This window comes from Zootoca vivipara, chromosome 11, assembly GCF_965207765.1.
Source record: "Zootoca vivipara chromosome 11, rZooViv2.hap1.1, whole genome shotgun sequence".
Lineage (NCBI taxonomy): Eukaryota > Metazoa > Chordata > Lepidosauria > Squamata > Lacertidae > Zootoca > Zootoca vivipara.
Genome location: NC_142594.1, coordinates 45,214,547 through 45,232,370, shown reverse-complemented (window position 1 = coordinate 45,232,370; position 17,824 = coordinate 45,214,547). Strand labels below are relative to the sequence as shown.

The 17,824-nt window shown below is 43.6% G+C and overlaps 1 protein-coding gene across 5 annotated transcripts in view; it reads right to left on the bottom strand.

Moving 5' to 3' along the window:
- The window catches only part of DIP2C (DIP2 acetate--CoA ligase C (putative)), a 306,453-nt gene that overhangs the window by 87,572 nt on the left and 201,057 nt on the right, over window positions 1-17,824 (bottom strand). For all 5 annotated transcript variants that reach the window (XM_035128997.3, XM_035129000.3, XM_035129001.3 and 2 more), the window contains 3 exons: window positions 17,241-17,450; window positions 1,609-1,740; window positions 860-979 (listed from right to left, as the gene is read on the bottom strand). In XM_035128997.3, coding sequence (XP_034984888.1) covers window positions 860-979; window positions 1,609-1,740; window positions 17,241-17,450 — 462 coding nt within the window. The remainder of the gene's footprint in view (window positions 1-859; window positions 980-1,608; window positions 1,741-17,240; window positions 17,451-17,824) is intronic.

Genomic DNA, 17,824 nt, shown 5'->3' with positions numbered 1-17,824 from the left:
CCCCCCCACCCCCGCCTGTCACACAGCACAGGTCCGAAGATCGGCGGGCGCTGTTTGCCGGGCTTGTCAAGCCCAGCACACAGCGCCCGCCGATCTTCGGTGACAGGCGGGGGTGGGGGGAGAGCGGAGCACGATCTCCGCTTCCCCCCCACCCCCGCCCGTCATACAGCACAGGGCCGAAGATCGGCGGGCGCTGTTTGCCGGGCTTGTCAAGCCCAGCAAGGAACGCCCGCCGATCTTTGGTGACAGGCGGGGGTGGGGGGAGAGCGGAGAACGATCTCCGCTTCCCCCCACCCCTGCCTGTCACAAAGCACAGGTCCGAAGATCGGCGGGCGCTGTTTCACGGGCTTGTCAAGCCCAGCAAGGAGCGCCCGCCGATCTTCGGCTCTGTCCCCCGATGCGCTACGGCTCGGGGAAGCAGGCAGGGAGCTCCTGCTGGGTCCCGCGCCTTCGCCTCTCGCTCGGTCGGGGCTTTGCGATAGTGCTTATTTTCGGGGTATGTCTTATTTTTCACCAACCCTTAGACATCCTGTCATGGCTTATTTTTTGGGGATGCCTTAAAATATGAGAAACACGGTACATGCAATGTGAAACAACTCTATCCTGGTTTCTGATCTTCTTCTGTACACCTCTCATACTCTACCCCGCAACCACACTGCTCCTTTCACAAACAAACAAACAAACACCAGGCCAGCAGATCAAATGCATAAAAAGCTACGGTAGTTTGTGCAATTAAAATCTGCGTTCAGAATCCAAGATCACTTGCTGTAAAATATTTTTTTCAAGCACACACAAAAAATGAACAGTACTTTTACAAACCCAGTACAAAAACTTGGTCAGGGGAGTCAAACTATTTTACCTTCTAATAATTCTTCAAAGTCATCTACAAAGAACTCTCGTAATGGGGGCCGTTTGGGTCGTTTTAAGGTGTTGACCAACTGCTGAATTTTTGCCGACACTCTGCTGCTTACTGGAACTCCTGCAGAAAAGAAAAATGAAGGCAAATTCAAATAGGCAGGTTATCCAGTTGCACACCCCTGACAGCTTGTTACCTACAGACTGGACAAAGTTCCAAGATGTGTAGCATCTGTGCAAAATGGTGAATAGCCTTTTTGCTGGCATGACCTTTATATCTGGGAACTGCTGGTCATGGGTTACAACAGTGGTCGCGCCAAGGTCCACTGTCACTGGACATCTAAAATCATATATGCCTTCCAGTGTTTATATATATAAACCTACTTTGGGTTTAGGCATACTGCCTGCCTTTAAAAAAAATCCTGTTAATTTGTCCAGGAAGCAAATTCCAGCACCTCTAACAAGTAAGCAATTTCACTAACTAGCTATAGTGGGTACTTGTGAAACAACTTGTTCTTTTCCTGAGTTTTTTCACGTCTCTGGGGTTTTCCTCCCAGTACCTAAAAACACGCAGAACACAGACATTTCACACTTTCTTCTCTTTCCTGGTCATCTTCTTGGCAGAAATGTGAACTGACCCAAACTTTTTTTTTGCCCGGGGGGGGGGGGTATTCTCATTAAATGGCCTATTTAGCCAAACATTCCCTCCTGTGGCTCATGCACTCCTACATAATTTTTATAAGCCATAATTACCATCGCCAGTTTCCATAAGTTCAGCGTTTCCATATTTTGGTGCCACCCTCGATGTTGAACCTTGTGGTCTTTCTACTTGTATTGAGTGTTCTGAGGTGTAAGTGGTAACATCTGGAGGTGCGGAATGGTTTTCTGCAGAAATAAATTCAAACCTTTTCATAATCTCTTCACATACTTTTGAGTGAAGTTTTCTTACTACACAATCCAAACCCTCGTTCTATAAAGCTGTTGCAGTTAATACACTTTTGCATTTAACGTAGAACCAGTTTTAGGAATTCAGATGAAAATAGTCTCACTTAAAGCCCATAAGAACGCAAGGGGAGCCTTGATACCGTGTTTCTCCGAAAATAAGCCATACCCTGAAAATAAGCCATAGTGATAGGCAGTTTAACCTTGTGGGTTAAACTGTACCATACTTGATAAAAAAAATAAGCCACCGTGGTTTTTTTTGAGGAAAAATAAATATAAGACGGTGTCTTATTTTTGGAGAAACACAGTAGATCACACCAAAGGCCCATCCAGTCTCTTCCATTCTCCCAGTGGACAACCAGATGCCTCTGGGAATCCCACAAGCACAAGCTATGCACTCAAGCTGCACAAGAGTCTGTAGCCATGAAAAAGAAGAACATTCCTCAAATTGAAAGCAGGATAAACATTAAACTATAAATAATTTCAGGTACCCATACTTGAAAGATGCATAAGTATTTGTTAGACTGGAAGAAGATGGGGTATAGGAGGGAACCAGCCATCTAAAATAAAAACATTAATATACTGTTGTTGTTGTTGTTGTTTTAAAAAAGGTCTATTGCATGGCGAACAGCTTCTGAAACCAAGGGTAGTTGCAAAAAGAGTTTGTGATATGACCCAGTGGTGGTGGTGGTCAGAGGGGACGTGTTCAGAGTAACACAATAACTGAATGCACATCTAGATACAGGTAGGTAGCTGTGTTGGTCTGATGTAGTCTAAACAAAATAAAAAAAATCATTCCAGCAGCACCTTAGAGACCAACTAAGTTTGCCATTGGTATGAGCTTTCGTGCGCATGCACACACACACTTCTTCAGATACACTGAAACAGAAGTCACCAGATGCTTATACAGTATATAGTGAGAGGGTGGGGAGGGCTATTACTCGGAATGGTGGGGGAAAGGGTGATTGACTGACTGATAGCTATTGATGATTTAACGACTGCAATTGGTCTTACAGGAAAAAGCAAGGGGTGAGATGGCTAAAGATATCATGTATAATGAGATAAGAATCCAATGTCTTTATTCAGACCAGGTCTCTCCATGGTTTTAAGCATGGTAATAAGTTGCAGTTTTCAGTCTATTTCTGAAATACTTTTGAAATAATGCACATCTGATGAAGTAGACTCTAGTCCAGGCATCCCCAAACTTCGGCCCTCCAGATGTTTTGGACTACAATTCCCATCATCCCTGACCATTGGTCCTGTTAGCTAGGGATCATGGGAGTTGTAGGCCAAAACATCTGGAGGGCCGCAGTTTGTGGAAGCCTGCTCTAGTCCATGTGCCATAGTAAACTGGTTAAGTCCTTAAGGTGACAGAGGACTCTTGTTCTTACATTTTACTGAGTACGTAATACTTTTTGTGTCAGCTTGAGACTCCAATTTCTAGGCACACATAGAAGTAAGTTCCTACTTTCTCCTCCTCCTACTCAGGAGTAAGTTCTGCTGGAATCACTGGGGCTCACTTCCACACAAAGAAAGGCAGGATTGCAGCCATAGTTTCACAGTTTGATTTCATTCTAAAAAATTTTAAAAGCGTTAAAGGCTAGGACAACATAAAAAGACTCGGTCATCTGTATGCTTTAGTTGAGATTCCTGCATTGCAAGGGGTTGGACTAGAGGACCTTTGCGAGGTACAATTTTTGCCACCGTCCTACAGGTGTGCAACTTCTAACGATTTGTGTGGACCAAGAGCACCACTAGCCTATTTTTAGACACAGTTGCTATTTTGATCATTTCTCAACAGCACAGGCTGCATTACCAGAAGCCAGCATGACTTGGTGAGTGACCTGCCTTGTGACGTTTGTTAAACAATTCGCAAGCTAATCCTCTCCTTTCACAGCTCAGTAACCCATCGCTTTCCCAATTTATTTTTTCCCCTCGGCCGCTTTTCGGCTTGCACTCTCTGCGCCGTCTTTTCTGAATCTGTGCATAGCTACAGGAGGCAGGAAGCGACAGCATCTCATGCTTAAACAAGTTTCCTATTCAGAAGGCTAAGTGATCAAAAGTGCCATCCCATCAAGAGGGGATCGTGCCATGCCCCTAAGCCATACTGAAACCATTAGGAATAATTGCCATTGAGTTTAACCAAGGCATAGATTTCTAAAAAGGAATGCATGCTCCATTATCTACAGATTCAAGACATCAGCGCTCAAAGGAATCAAGTCTTTACAGGAAGACCATCTCTAGCACAATCTAATCACACCATTCCCTCCCTTTACCAGCATTGCTGGTGACCCAGATCATGGGCGGTGGGGACAACAACACATAAAACAAGCAATTGTTCTTTTCTTCAACCACATTATGATTCCTATAATTATTTGGGCATTGGTTTCTCGCTTCCAATTGCTTTGTGCAATTTTTGTTTTGTTGGCTCCCTAGAAAATGTCAAAGGAGAAGCAAGATATAAACATTCAAAGCAATGAGACAAAAATCATGGGATTAAGACATGGCTGTCCACTCAATACAATATATTCCAAGGCATCCATGTCAATAGATCCAACACAATTCACACAGAGGTGAATTCAGATGTAACAGGGAAAGATGGTAAATGTCTTACCAACAGCGGTCTACAGGTGCCTACTGAGAAAATAGCTAGAGTGGAATCAACTGGGGGAAGATTCTGCAATCATCCTTTGCATCATGAGTGGGCGCATTTAGCCTGAATATCTATTTGAGGTTATTCCTGGGTTATTTCTTGTTACAATCTTTAAGAGCCATCTTTGGAAGAAGAGTAGCTTGATTCAAAAACATGAGGAGCACTTCAAAGTGTGCATGAATGGAATGACTGTACAAGATACCTGAAATATTTTCCTACAAGTATGTGAGCTTCAGCTATTTATGTACAGCGACAAATTGCCTTTGTACATTGATGATGAATTACTCTTTAACTCCCAGGTTTGTGAAGAAAAATAAACTATGTCAAAAACAGATTAAAGTGGTTGGGGGTACAGATGCAGTTCCCAAAATATGTGTCCCTTCTCTTCCCCCCCCCCAATGGCACACATGATACAAGGTACTAGAAAATACATCTTGTGATATCATAAAGACTAAAAAATCTATTATGGCATAAGCTTTTGTGGACTAAAAAAGTATTCTGAACTTGTACATCTCTCGGGAAACAAACAAGCTAAAAACTGTTTGCCAACCTTGGTGGGAAAAGAAAGAAAGAAAGAAAATACCCTAAGCGCCCGTGAAATTTCACATTTTGAACTCAATTACTTCATCGTTGTTTTGCTCATTTCCCACCACCCGCATTAATACAGTTCCAGAGCTTCAACCAGTTTTAACCTGGCCTGAGTTTTAGATCCAGAAGTTCCAATGGTGTTCAATTGTGAGCTTAGACATGCTCTGCTGACTGAGCTTGGGTTAATATGCACAGGGGACTGATTCCTAAGAGGAGTTGTCATAACCCTGTAGTCACTACCGTAGGAGTAAGGAACTGTGGAAAGCAGAACAATTTGCTTCCATTAAAAAAAAAAAAGATCATGCCAGAATCCTATGGGAAACCAGCAAAAAGGATTAAAGCATTTTACCCTCCTGTGGTTTCAAGCAACAGGTATTCAGAAGCATTGCTGTCTCCAGCTGTGGACCCAGAGAGTAGTCATCATGCCTAGTAGGCACAGTCAGTATTAATTTCCCCTAATATAGCCTTCTCTTATTTTCCAATGTTCTGCCCCAACAGCAAAATCACTGAGGTAACTAACAGGATTTTTTAATGCTATGCTCTCTCTCTCTCTCTCTCTCTCTCTCTCTCTCTCTCTCTCTAATTTACAATTTGATTCTGTCAAAATTATTATTTGAATTCATACCCTTCTTTTATAAAATAACTTTAAACCAAGTTCTTGCTGGCATCCGTTTGTCTCAGGAAGAAGAAGAAGAAGAAGAAGAAGAAGAAGAAGAAGAAGAAGAAGAAGAAGAAGAAGAAGAAGAAGAGAAGAAGACGAAGAAGAAGAAGAAGAAGAAGAAGAAGAAGAAGAAGAAGAAGAAGAAGAAGAAGAAGAAGAAGAAGAAGAAGAAGAGTTTAGATTTGATATCCTGCTTTATCACTACCCGAAGGAGTCTCAAAGCAGCTAACATTCTCCTTTCCCTTCCTCCCCCACAACAAACACTCTGTGAGGTGAGTGGGGCTGAGAGACTTCACAGAGGTGTGACTAGCCCAAGGTCACCCAGCAGCTGCATGTGGAGGAGCGGAGACATGAACCCGGTTCCCCAAATTACAAGTCTACCGCTCAGGAGACAATGGAAGAAACAATGTAGGCTGCTTATATTTTAGTTCTGCTCGTTCTGTACTGATAATGATCCCCATACCATGAACCTTCCCCCCAGCTTCCTCACAAGGAAGCCGAGGCTGAAATCCTGTGCTTTCTTACCTGGGACTAAGCCACATTAAACGCAGAGAGATTTCCTTCTAAGTAGACCTATATACTACTGTAAAGGTAAAGGTAAAGGGACCCCTGACCATTAGGTCCAGTCGTGACCGACTCTGGGGTTGCGCGCTCATCTCGCATTATTGGCCGAGGGAGCCGGCGTATAGCTTCCAGGTCATGTGGCCAGCATGACAAAGCCGCTTCTGGCAAACCAGAGCAGCACATGGAACGCCGTTTACCTTCCCGCTGTAGCGGTTCCTATTTATCTACTTGCATTTTGACGTGCTTTCGAACTGCTAGGTTGGCAGGAGCTGGGACCAAGCAACGGGAGCTCACCCCGTCACAGGGATTCGAACCGCCGACCTTCTGATCAGCAAGCCCTAGGCTCTGTGATTTAACCACAGCGCCACCTGGGTCCCTTTATATACTACTGTACTGTGAGTTAACTATACAGTACAGTGAATTCTTAACGAGCACCTGGACTTCCGCTCGTGCATAGAAAGAAACGTGTCCAGAGGTGGCATGCGCCCAACTGGCAAAGCAAAAGGCTAGGCAGACAGCTGAGTGACAGTGATATCCCTTGGACTGTTTGTAAGAAGGCAGGTAGGAGGCAGGCTGCAGGTAAACTGCTAGGTGGGGCAGTGCCCCATCCACCCAAATGAACCAGCATCCCCTGGAGATGTCTAAGCCTCTTTGCAATATTTAGCAGGCCTCTGGATCTATGGAAATTCTAAAGGTTAGGAAACGATTCTTAAGTCCAGGCATGTCCAACAGGTAGATCGTGATCTACTGGTAGATCACTGGACATCTGCAATAGATCACTGGTAGATCATTGGCTCTCCACAAAGAAACTGAACAACTGTGGCTTCCCTTTAAAAAGCTCAGCATTTTACCTCCTTCCTGAAAAAACTCAACAACTTTGACCCGAACCCCCCCAAAAATGGGCCTTCCTCCTTCCTAAAAGAAGCTCAACGACTTTGGCCTGAACCCCAAAAAAGGGGGTAAATCACTGCCAGTTTTTAACTCTGTGAGTAGATCACAGTCTCTTGGGAGTTGGCCACCTTTGTAATATAGTCAAAACAATGCACTTGTCAATCAGACTTCACTCATTGGCTAAAGACACTGAAAGGTGGGAGCAACTAGATCTGCTTATCTTACAGAAGGTTGTCTGCACAGTTTCCTCCAACTTTACTTCGAGTAAGGAGAGTATCTTACTTTTTAAAAAAAATTAAAGGCTGCAGGCATGGACCATGCTGTCTATAAAAAGCTATGTGGAATTGCCTTCTGTTCTTCCCAATCCCTGGTAAGATGAACAAGAGGGACTTCTACTCGAAACCATTCATTAGTAGCAGTTAGTTGGCAGGGCAGCCAGCTACAAAGCTTGGAAGAAGTGATGAAGTTAGCCAAGTGGTTCAGTGCCACCCTCAACCATGATGTAGCTGGAAGAATGATTGGAACTCATCCCTCCTTCTGAACTATGACTTTCCGCAAGGGTCAAGCTTCTGAACAGCAGGAGGAATACCGAATGCAAACTTCCCCATCTGCACCTGTTCACTGTAACTCTTGAACTACACAAAAAAAATGTGGTGGTGGGCGAGAATGCATTTTGCATATTGCGTCTGTCACTGAAATTGTGTATTGCATGTTTTGCATATGGGAAAAAGAAAATTAACTCTGTAAATGTATGCACTGCCTAAATGGCTTTAAGATGACATACCAGATCCAAAAAAAGTCATTTAGGGAGGGTAGCCGCCAAGCTATGCTGAGGATTCAACCTCTGCGACGAGAGCTCAGCAGGCCCATTAAGTAAAATTAAGTTGTTTCAGAAGAAAAATGACTCTGATCAACATATGTTGATGATAAATATAGGAACAGTGACAGCTGTAAGACTTCAAAGTACATCTTCCCTTCACAAGCATATTCATTTGCATTGCCCCATATCCCGGTCCCTTCCAATAAATTCAATCTGTAAGCCCGCAAGTTCAAACAGCTGCTCTCCAACAAGAACTATAGACATTTCTGCCACCGGATGAAAATGGTCTGCATCATTTTACTAGGGGCATAAGTTATAATTCACTGCAGAATTAAATTAAAATACTATAATTGCATCTTGCTTCTGTTTGGTTGCCAATCAGACTCTCATTTCATGTCAGGCCTGAGTGATGCAAGGGGGAGGATGAAGAAAGATTATTAATTTGCCACGTGGCAGGTACCGGTACTTTAGGAAAGCAGATTAGGAGAAGTGTGGTGCAGCAGCAACTGCGCCAAAATAGGGGTATATTGTATTTAGATACAATAATAGTAATTTGCAACTAAAAATACTCATATAAGAGAATAGTTAGGCCACTGGGAATGGTGAATTATTTAAATGTCATTTCATTCAAATGATCAATTTTTGGGTGGTAAAAAAGAAGAAGTTGTCCTGAATTCATAGGACAGAGTTCCCACCTTCAGTGGAGTTACATGATTCAACCATTTTGCACATGAAAAAAAATAAAAATAAGTATCCAGCCAACTTCTGAGCCAGCCAAAAGGTAGTCTGGTGTCTGCCAGCTCTACAATTCTTTGACGAGTGTTCTAGCCAGAATGCTGCGTAGCCACCTTTCCATTACCAAAAATAAACACTGCTGGGAACTGGGAATTCCCTTTTTAATTCCAGTTACTAGAACAAAGCATTACTCGTCGTCTAAAATTAGCTCATTTAAAGAAACAAGGTTTGGTCATCCAATACTTTCTTCCTTATGCAATGGCACTTCCATAATTTTGCTTTTCCAATGGTCACTAACTACCAAAAGTGTTACCTTCGTTGCTCTATTAAAATTCCAACAATTCCCATTAATTGGCTTCAACTTCTGCATTTTTGACCATGTCTTCTGTTTTCTAATCAGCCTGCACTATTTCATTTGTACAACGAATCCTACCACTATTTCCAGTCTCCAGACCAAGGTAAGTACAGTGGGCACTACCCAGCAGTAAGAGGTAGAGAGCTTGGGTGGTACAAGATAAGTGACGCTGGGAAACAATAATAATGTGACAAAATAATGTGCTTATTGAAAGACCACCCTCAAAAGGCAGTTTGGCAGTGGTCCTTTGCCTTTCCAGCATGTCCATGAGCAATACAAATAAAGCGAAACAATGATGGCATGAAAACTATGTTGTCCCACTACCTTGTTTAGAATTTGATGCGGTCATTGAAGACGACCCAGAGGGTTTTTGAGAGTGGGGTGGGAGAAGAGCTTGATCCTACTCTTGCTCAATAGCCTTGATATAATCTTAGTGAGTCCAATGTATGTATTCATTCAAGGCACAACTGAGGCTTCTGATGTAAGGGAATCTTAGTATTAGTATGTTTAGGAGTTTTAGTGTTGAATTTCATTTTAAAGGACTAAAAATATGGGACACCAGAGCAATACTTTGACACATGGTATTTTTGACAAATTGTGCATCAACGCTTATGCAACTACCATGCATGGAAGTTGGGCCTGGCAACTTGTTCCAATAATTCTCTGCTAATTCTGTTCTAATTTCTGTTTGGAACATTATGCATCTGTTTCAAAGGATTTCAAAGGTTAACTTGCAAATGGAAATTCGCTGCCAACGACAATTGCTGAACTACTCTCTGTACTACATGAAGGATGTAATATTGGCCAAACAGAACTGAGCTCTAGTAATTACCTAGAAGCAGTTCCCCTCAATTTAATTGCGGTGCATGGAGGCATAAGAACTCGCTGTCAATGTAAGAAAATGTGGGACCATCCTGAGGATGCTTCAGCAAAGTTAAAACTACTTGAGCATGAGATGGGTTTAGCACAGTGTTTCTCAACCAGTGTGCCTCCAGATGTTTTGGGACTACAACTCCCATCATTCCTGACCACTGGTCTTGCTAGCTAGGGATGATGGGAGTTGTAGTCCCAAAACATCTGGAGGCACACTGGTTGAGAAACACTGGTTTAGCACACAAGGTCCCAAGAACAACAGTCCCAAAGGTTCACACACAAAATATATGCACAGTTGTCTTCGATGTCAATACCTTCCATTTCAGAAGCAGGATGTCTCTGACTACCAGTTACTGAGAAGCACAATCGAGGAGAGTGCTGTTGCACTCATGTCCTGCTTACAGATTTCCCATATGGCCTAGCCATATGGCCAGCCGCATTGAGAACAAGATGCTGGACAAGATGAGCCAGGGTCTCAGCAGGAGTCTTCTTCTGTGCTCATCAGTGAGGATTAACATTAGACCTCATCAGGCCATTACATGCCTGAAGAGGGCAAGTGTGGTGAAATGCTGCAGTTCCTCACATTGAGCTCTGTCCCCATAGGTGTGCAGCTACTCTCACCCACATCGTTACTGTGCTGGGCATAACCTCTGAAGCAGGGTGCTTGCTCTACCTAGGGAACCTAACTGTGTGGTTTAGAATCCTGGCCATTTAGGCTTCTTAATCATGCAGGCTTCCTGCTTCAGAAAGTCGTGTCCAACATGACAATGGTGGGGAGCAATATGAGCCATGCGATTTTGGGGGCAGGGATAAATATGGGCCTCCTGCTGCCATTTTCTTTACACTTGGCCTCTTCACTTGAGTTACACCCCAAGAGGGATATTCTAAAGCTACCGTATAAAGCAATGCACACTTTCCTGACAGCAAGTCTCATTGAATTCAGTGGGGCTGACTTCTGAGTAGCTATGCTCTGGATTGTCCAGTCTCTCTGCCCCCAAAGAGCCAGGCAGAATCAGTTTTTGTCTAGGATGCCCCCTTCATTTCCAACTGCAACAACAATTTATGCCTGCTACATTTATGGACACCTGCGCAAGTCAACAAACCACAATTCAAATAAATAGCACTGCATAAGAGGCCTGGACAACCCTTGGGCAAGTTTGCTGTTACTTTGAAACCCAGTTATATTTCCTGTTATGGTCCCCCATACCCGCTCGATACTCTTCCTTGGGGGTTCTTCAGCATCTGAAGAAGGGGGTAAAGATTTCACCTTGGACCCTGATCCCTACTGAGTTCAGAATGGAGTTTTTCCATTCTTCACAGCCAGAGGTATTGAGTGCTGCCTTTGAAAAATTCACATTTGTCACAATTAGCACTTTCAGAATGCAGCAGTTTGTCATAATACCATGTCTCCCACAGTCAAGAGTAATTTACAGAGGGTGTTTTCCAAAGGGAAGCATGGGAATTTGTATTTCAGCGTCATCAAAAGTACATTGTTATTTCTGAGTAACGGTGCTGGGAAGGGGAGATTGCCCCAGCGTGCTGTCCTATTTTTAGGGCATGAATGAAGCACTCTGATTACTGGACTGCTTCTCTTTAAAATCCTACCTTGTGGGCAGGGACACAGTCTGCAGGAATCTCTCTTCTTTATCATAAGAGAAAGAACTACCACTGGACCTATTAAAGTCAGACTTTCTATTCCATTTTTCAAAAAATAAAATAAAAAATGTAGGCTTCTACAATTTCTCTGCTCTGGGAGAGAAACTTGAAAGCAGCTTACTCCCGTTCGCTACCTGCTAACAAGCATTTAAGGAGACCGGTCTTGCATTCCCATCATGAAGAGAGAGGTCGCTCTGAGCCCCTGTCTCCCATCTAATTAAGAAGCTGGAATTGAACTTCAGTCAAAACTACAGACGTGCCTGGTACCAACCCGGTCCTTGGATTCCTTTCACAGTCTGGGCTTTTTTAAAAAAGAAAAGGGGGAAGTAGTGACTTGACACCTTTATACAAAGTGACATTAGGATCAGTCTACGCATTCAGCCAGTGAAAGCGTGATTCACATGACAAGCCCATCGTGTGTTATGCTTGCTGTCTGGAGAAATCTCCACAGTGAAGACTGAAGGCCTGAGCAGTCACCCAAACTGGGGAGAAAAGCCATCTTCAAATATCTAAAGGGTTGTCACATGGAAGATGGAGCAAGTTTGTTTCCTCCAGCTCTAGAGGGTAGGATTTGAACCAATGGATCCAAGCTACAAGAAAGGAGATTCCGACTAAACATCAGGAAGAACTTTCTGACAGTAAGAACGGTTCAGCAGTGGAACAGACTCCCTCAGGAGGTGGTGGACTCTGCTTCATCTGGGTATTTTTTTAAAGCACAGGCTGAATGGCCACCTGTCATGGATGTTTTAGTTGAGATTCCTGCATTGCAGGGTGTTGGACTACATGACCCTCGGGGGTCCCTTCCGACTCTACAATTCTATGATTCTAAGTATGGAGTGGGTGGGATTGTGGGAGAGGGAATAAATATCTTGTTTCCTGGAAACATCTGCCATGTGCTCACCTTAACTTGTGCATGGGAAAAAGCAAAGTAGATCCTGCAAGTCTGAGGTTCACCCACTACTGATGAAGACAGTACTGAGCTAGCTGGGACAATGGACCGATTCAATCCAAGGGAGCTCCCTACGTTTCTAAAACAATCAAGCTAGGCCCTTGCAATTGGCAGAAACACACAAGAGGCCTTCCTCAGTCGTGGCCCCTGTTCTCTGGACCCATATGGGATAAGGTCTGATTTTTCTGGCCCTTCTGGGTTTTGTATTTTCCCAGCGCTTCTGGGTTTTGTATTCACTTTATCAACCACTTGTTTGCTTCTATCCATTTATGGGCTTAAAACCCCCAGCATATAAATATTCTTAGTAAACGCACTTAAGAACCTATAGGCTCTCAGTTGGCTAACACAGTCTCCTGGTAGAAAGGGTCAGTTGGAAGAACCTATATTAGGCTTATGTGCAGTTTGTCATGTGTACACACACCTGCTTTGAATGCCACCTGTACATGAACCCAGCCTATGCTATCTCCCCCCTCCCCCATTGCATCAGAAGGACCTGTATTCACAGATGTAATGTGTGTAGGTTCTAATCAGATCTAATCTCACCAGAGTGGTGCATGCTCTAGTTATCTCCCGCTTGGACTACTGAAATGCGCTCTACGTGGGGCTACCTTTGAAGGTGACCCGGAAATTGCAATTAATCCAGAATGCGGCAGCTAGACTGGTGACTGGGAGCGGCCGCTGAGACCACATAACACTGGTCCTAAGAGACCTACATTGGCTCCCAGCACTTTTCTAAGCACAATTCAAAGTGTTGGTGCTGACCTTTAAAGCCCTAAACGGCCCCCATTGTTCAGCCCAGACACTGAGATCCAGGGCCGAGGGCCTTCTGGCGGTTCCCTCACTGCGAGAAGCAAAGCTACAGGGAACCAGGCAGAGGGCCTTATCGGTAGTGGCACCCGCCCTGTGGAACACCCTCCCATCGGAGGTCAAGGAGATAAACAACTACCTGACATTTAGAAAACACCTAAAGGCAGCCCTGTTTAGGGAAGTTTTTAATCTGTGATATTTTAATGTATTTTGGTATTTGTTGGAAGCCGCCCAGAGTGGCGGGGGAAGCCCAGCCAGATGGGCGGGGTATAAATACATTAATAATAATAATAATAATAATAATAATAATAATAATAATAACCACAACCAGTGCTCTTCATTCAGGGTGCAAAGGAGTCCAGAATTTGATCCACTACCCAGCTTTCTAGGGTCTCTACACTCTGGGGAACTATGAATTCAGGCATCAGTCTCTTGAGAATAACATCTTTTCCCCAACACCAACAAACATATACAAGAAAAGAAATAGCAAGAGTTACTGCGCCAAGTCTAAAATTAACAACATGCCACATTATTTTTATAAAGATATATTTAAATGCAACATTCAGACATTGTGACTAATGCAACCTTTCAGAAATGGGATGAAATTTAATTCGTCATAACTTCCTCCTGTACTCCGAGAGGAAGTCACAGAGGAATTCCAAATAGGGACAATCACCTGTAGAGAATCTCAGAGGTTCCTGAAAAATATTTTGGAGAGCGGAGATGAGCTTCAAGTTGAGAGTTACATTGAACAAATGCAGCATTCACTTAAGGATGGGGGAAAGTTGTGAAGTAGAACAAGATTAATATTGTAGAGAGATTAATAAGGCAATGCTATACATGCCCACTTAAAGGTAAATCCCATTGTGCTCAATGGTGCATACTCACAGGAAAATGTGCATAGTTTTTTGTTTGTTTGTTTCTAGCTCCTTATTTCAGTCCTCAGGCATGGCATTGGCTATTTCAGGTTTTCCTACACTACTTCTAGAAAGGTTACTTGCAAGCCTAACTATGTCATAATGAATTCACTGGAGCTCATACAGGTGAGAGGGTTTAGTATTGCATCTTAAATTATTATTAGTCTTGGTTTCGCTCTCTAGAATTAGGGGGGGGAGAGAGAGAGAGAGAGAGAGAAGAGAGAGAGAGAGAGAAAGAGAGAGAGAGAGAGAGAGGAGAACAGGCACACTAAGGACCCAAGCTTCCATATGGGAGGACTAAACTCTGGAGAGTTGGTGTGGCTTGCTCCCAAGAAAGCATGCACAGGACTGAAGGTTTACATTTTACAAAGGCCAAATGTAGGTACCAACGTAGGGGGGGAAGAGTCTTCCGGACTTCCCAGGAAAAAGAGAAGGAACAGAGGTTCAAGATGTAGCACTCAATACACTGAAATATCACCCAGTTCGGTTCATACTAACTCTGTACCTTCTGTGCCTAAATTAACTTTCACCTCTCTTCTTACAACTCGAACAGAAAAGGGGGGGGGCTCCTACAGCTTTAATAGCTGCGTAGAAGAGGGGATTTCATTATGGCAAGCTACACCTGCCAAAATCCTCTCTTTTACACACATATGGAAGCTGAAAGGGCCTTGTCCTCTTTTTCTCATATCCCAGTTCAGGGGTTCCCCCAAACTAAGGCCCGAGGGCCGGATGCGGCCCAACCGCCTTCTAAATCCGGCCCACGGACGGTCCGGGAATCAGCATGTTTTTACATGAGTAGAATGTGTCCTTTTATTTAAAATGCATCTCTGGGTTATTTGTGGGGCCTGCCTGGTGTTTTTAAATGAGTAGAATGTGTCCTTTTATTTAAAATGCATCTCTGGGTTATTTGTGGGGCATAGGAATTCATTCTTTTTTCCTTTTTTTCAAAATATAGTCTGGCCCCCACAAGGTCTGAGGGACAGTGGACCGGCCCCCTGCTGAAAAAGTTTGCTGACCCCTGTCCTGGTTAAAAGGGCTAAAAACAAAAAAAAAGGTTACTGAGAAAGCTTTTGTATTTTCAGAACCACCCCCATCGCTTCTTAGTGAAGCCTCAATACAAGGCGAGATTGTAGGCTAGTTAAAGCTGCAATGGCTTAAGAGTAAGCCATATTTTAAGGAAATCACAGAAATGCATAGGACCAAATTCAAATGTATAGAACCAAATACAAATCATCAAGAATAAATTGCACCCTCAGAGACCGTCACTGACACCTCCCCCTTTATTACCTAAAGAGTAAATCCTATAGAAAAAAGTGAGATTTACTTCCATGTAAACGTGTTTAGGATTAGGCTGGAATGTTTACTTACAAGTAAATCTCATGGGCATTGATGACACTTGCCTTCAATGAACTAGGTGCTGATTTGTAGGTCTAGCTCCGCCCAGATCACCCATGTACAGTCACAAATCTCAAGCAAGAAGGCAGAGTAGGATAGCCACTGGCACATCCTGCCCCCATCATTTGTTTATTTGAACAGACCCTACAGATATAGGATTCTCCACGTCAACACAAAACCTGCATTTGCAGGGGCCCCAACTGCAAGCAAATAGCTTATATGTTTGTATGGCCAATTCATGTGAACACATCTTACCATGCAGAGGATGGAGCAGGGCCTGCTGCCCAGATCCCATTCTGCCCCTCCTACGTATGGTCATTCGACACGGCTAGCCATGTGAACAGAATTTAAGAACATAAAAAGAATTCCTGCCACATTTTTGTTTTCAAACATCCTCCATTACCATCTTGACTAAAACATCAGTCTGCTCACAGATACTTGTGCTTGCTCAGAAAGAGATATACTATATTTTTCTGTGTATAACACACACACCCCATGTATAAGACGACCCCTATTTTGGGGGACTCCAAATTACAAAAATGGGGAGAGGTTGTTGAGCTTTGGGGGGGCGGGGGGTTGTCCAGAGTTGTGCCAATCAGCGCAGAGACAACCAATAGACACCAGCCATTGATGCATCCACTGCTCCAGCGCAACTGACATCTCCTGCTCACGGCAGGAACAAGTCCTCCGTCACCCCTACACACTATCCATGTATAAGACGACCCACATTTCTTAAGATGATCTTTTAATTAAAAAAACTTAGTCTTAGACACAGAAAAGTACAGTATATATTCCCATGTTCACCCTTGAATACCCAATATGATGAAGTGTTTGTCAGCATCCAGAGGCGGTCGAGAGGCCAGCTGGCTAGCCCCCAGCTGGATCATGCCCTTCCAGCCGACATGCTGGATGATCCCCCGATCTCTGGTGCAACATTAACCAGCGACCCAGACTTCCAAAGTCTGAGTACACTATATTAGCAGAGTGTGCTGCACGAACAGGAAGTAGCGTGAGGAGGCTTGTGAAAGCATAACAACAAGCAGATTTATTAAGCATAAATCAGGACAAAGAAAACATGTCGTCTCTCCTTCGTCTCCTCAGAGAGAGTCTCAAAAGCAAAAGCTATACACAATGAACGTTCCCAGCAATCTGTGCTGGTATGTAAACAGACACGTGACATGCAATAGTTCCATGCCTGCACTAAAGATGGAATGGAATTTCCCAACAGTGTTCTGTGCAATCCAAAAGCTTGCGAAAAACATGGTAAACCTTGCTTGGTCCTAAGAAAGTTATTATCTCACTCATTCTCTGAATTCTGAAAGTCTATCATCTAATTAATAGTACCAGAGGATTTTTTTAAAAAACAACAACAACAACAACAACAACAACAACAACAACAACAACAACAACAGAAGAGCTGGTGGGAAAGATACCCAAACTGGGCCCTGAATGACTTTCACCTGTTTCAGTAAATGGTAGAAAACCTTTCAAATAAAACCAGGGCATTCTGAGGTCCAAAGGACATACGCTGTATGCGCAGGGGGAAAGGAAAGAGAGATAAAACTGGAATTAAACACACCTATATGCGTTTGCGCCATTACATCAGCTAGCCTATGTGCAGCACCGCTGCCGCCACTTTGCGTTGAAGATGAAGATGTGGTAGATGTGGTAGAGCCATGGATGGCTTGGCTGATCCAGTGTTCCATATTTATACTCCCTTGGCTTGACGTTGGAGTTCCCTGCGAATCGCCCTGTACAGAGCCTTCGTCTTCTGAACCAGATGAGGTATCTAAGATTGCAAAAAGGTGACAAAAGCTTTAATGGGAAGACAATGAACACAGAGACAAAGTGGCACAGTTCGAGGCACAGTGGTCCCCCCCCCCAAAAAAAAACATGTGAGCAATTTGAAAGCAGTAATATAGACAGTTGAATTGAACATAGAGTTTCATGCAACACGTTTCACTATGTGTTTTGTTAGAAGAACACGAAAACTGGAGAATTGACAGAGGAAGATCTGTCAAAATAAGGCTATGTTTACCCTATTAGTCACCTGAAGCACAAGTGTTTCTCTACCCAAGAAGTACACTTTACCTTCAAAAGTAGTCATTTGGGGCGGGGGGACAAGGCTGGTCGAAGTAGAATTGGAGAGGGGTAACAGCAGCA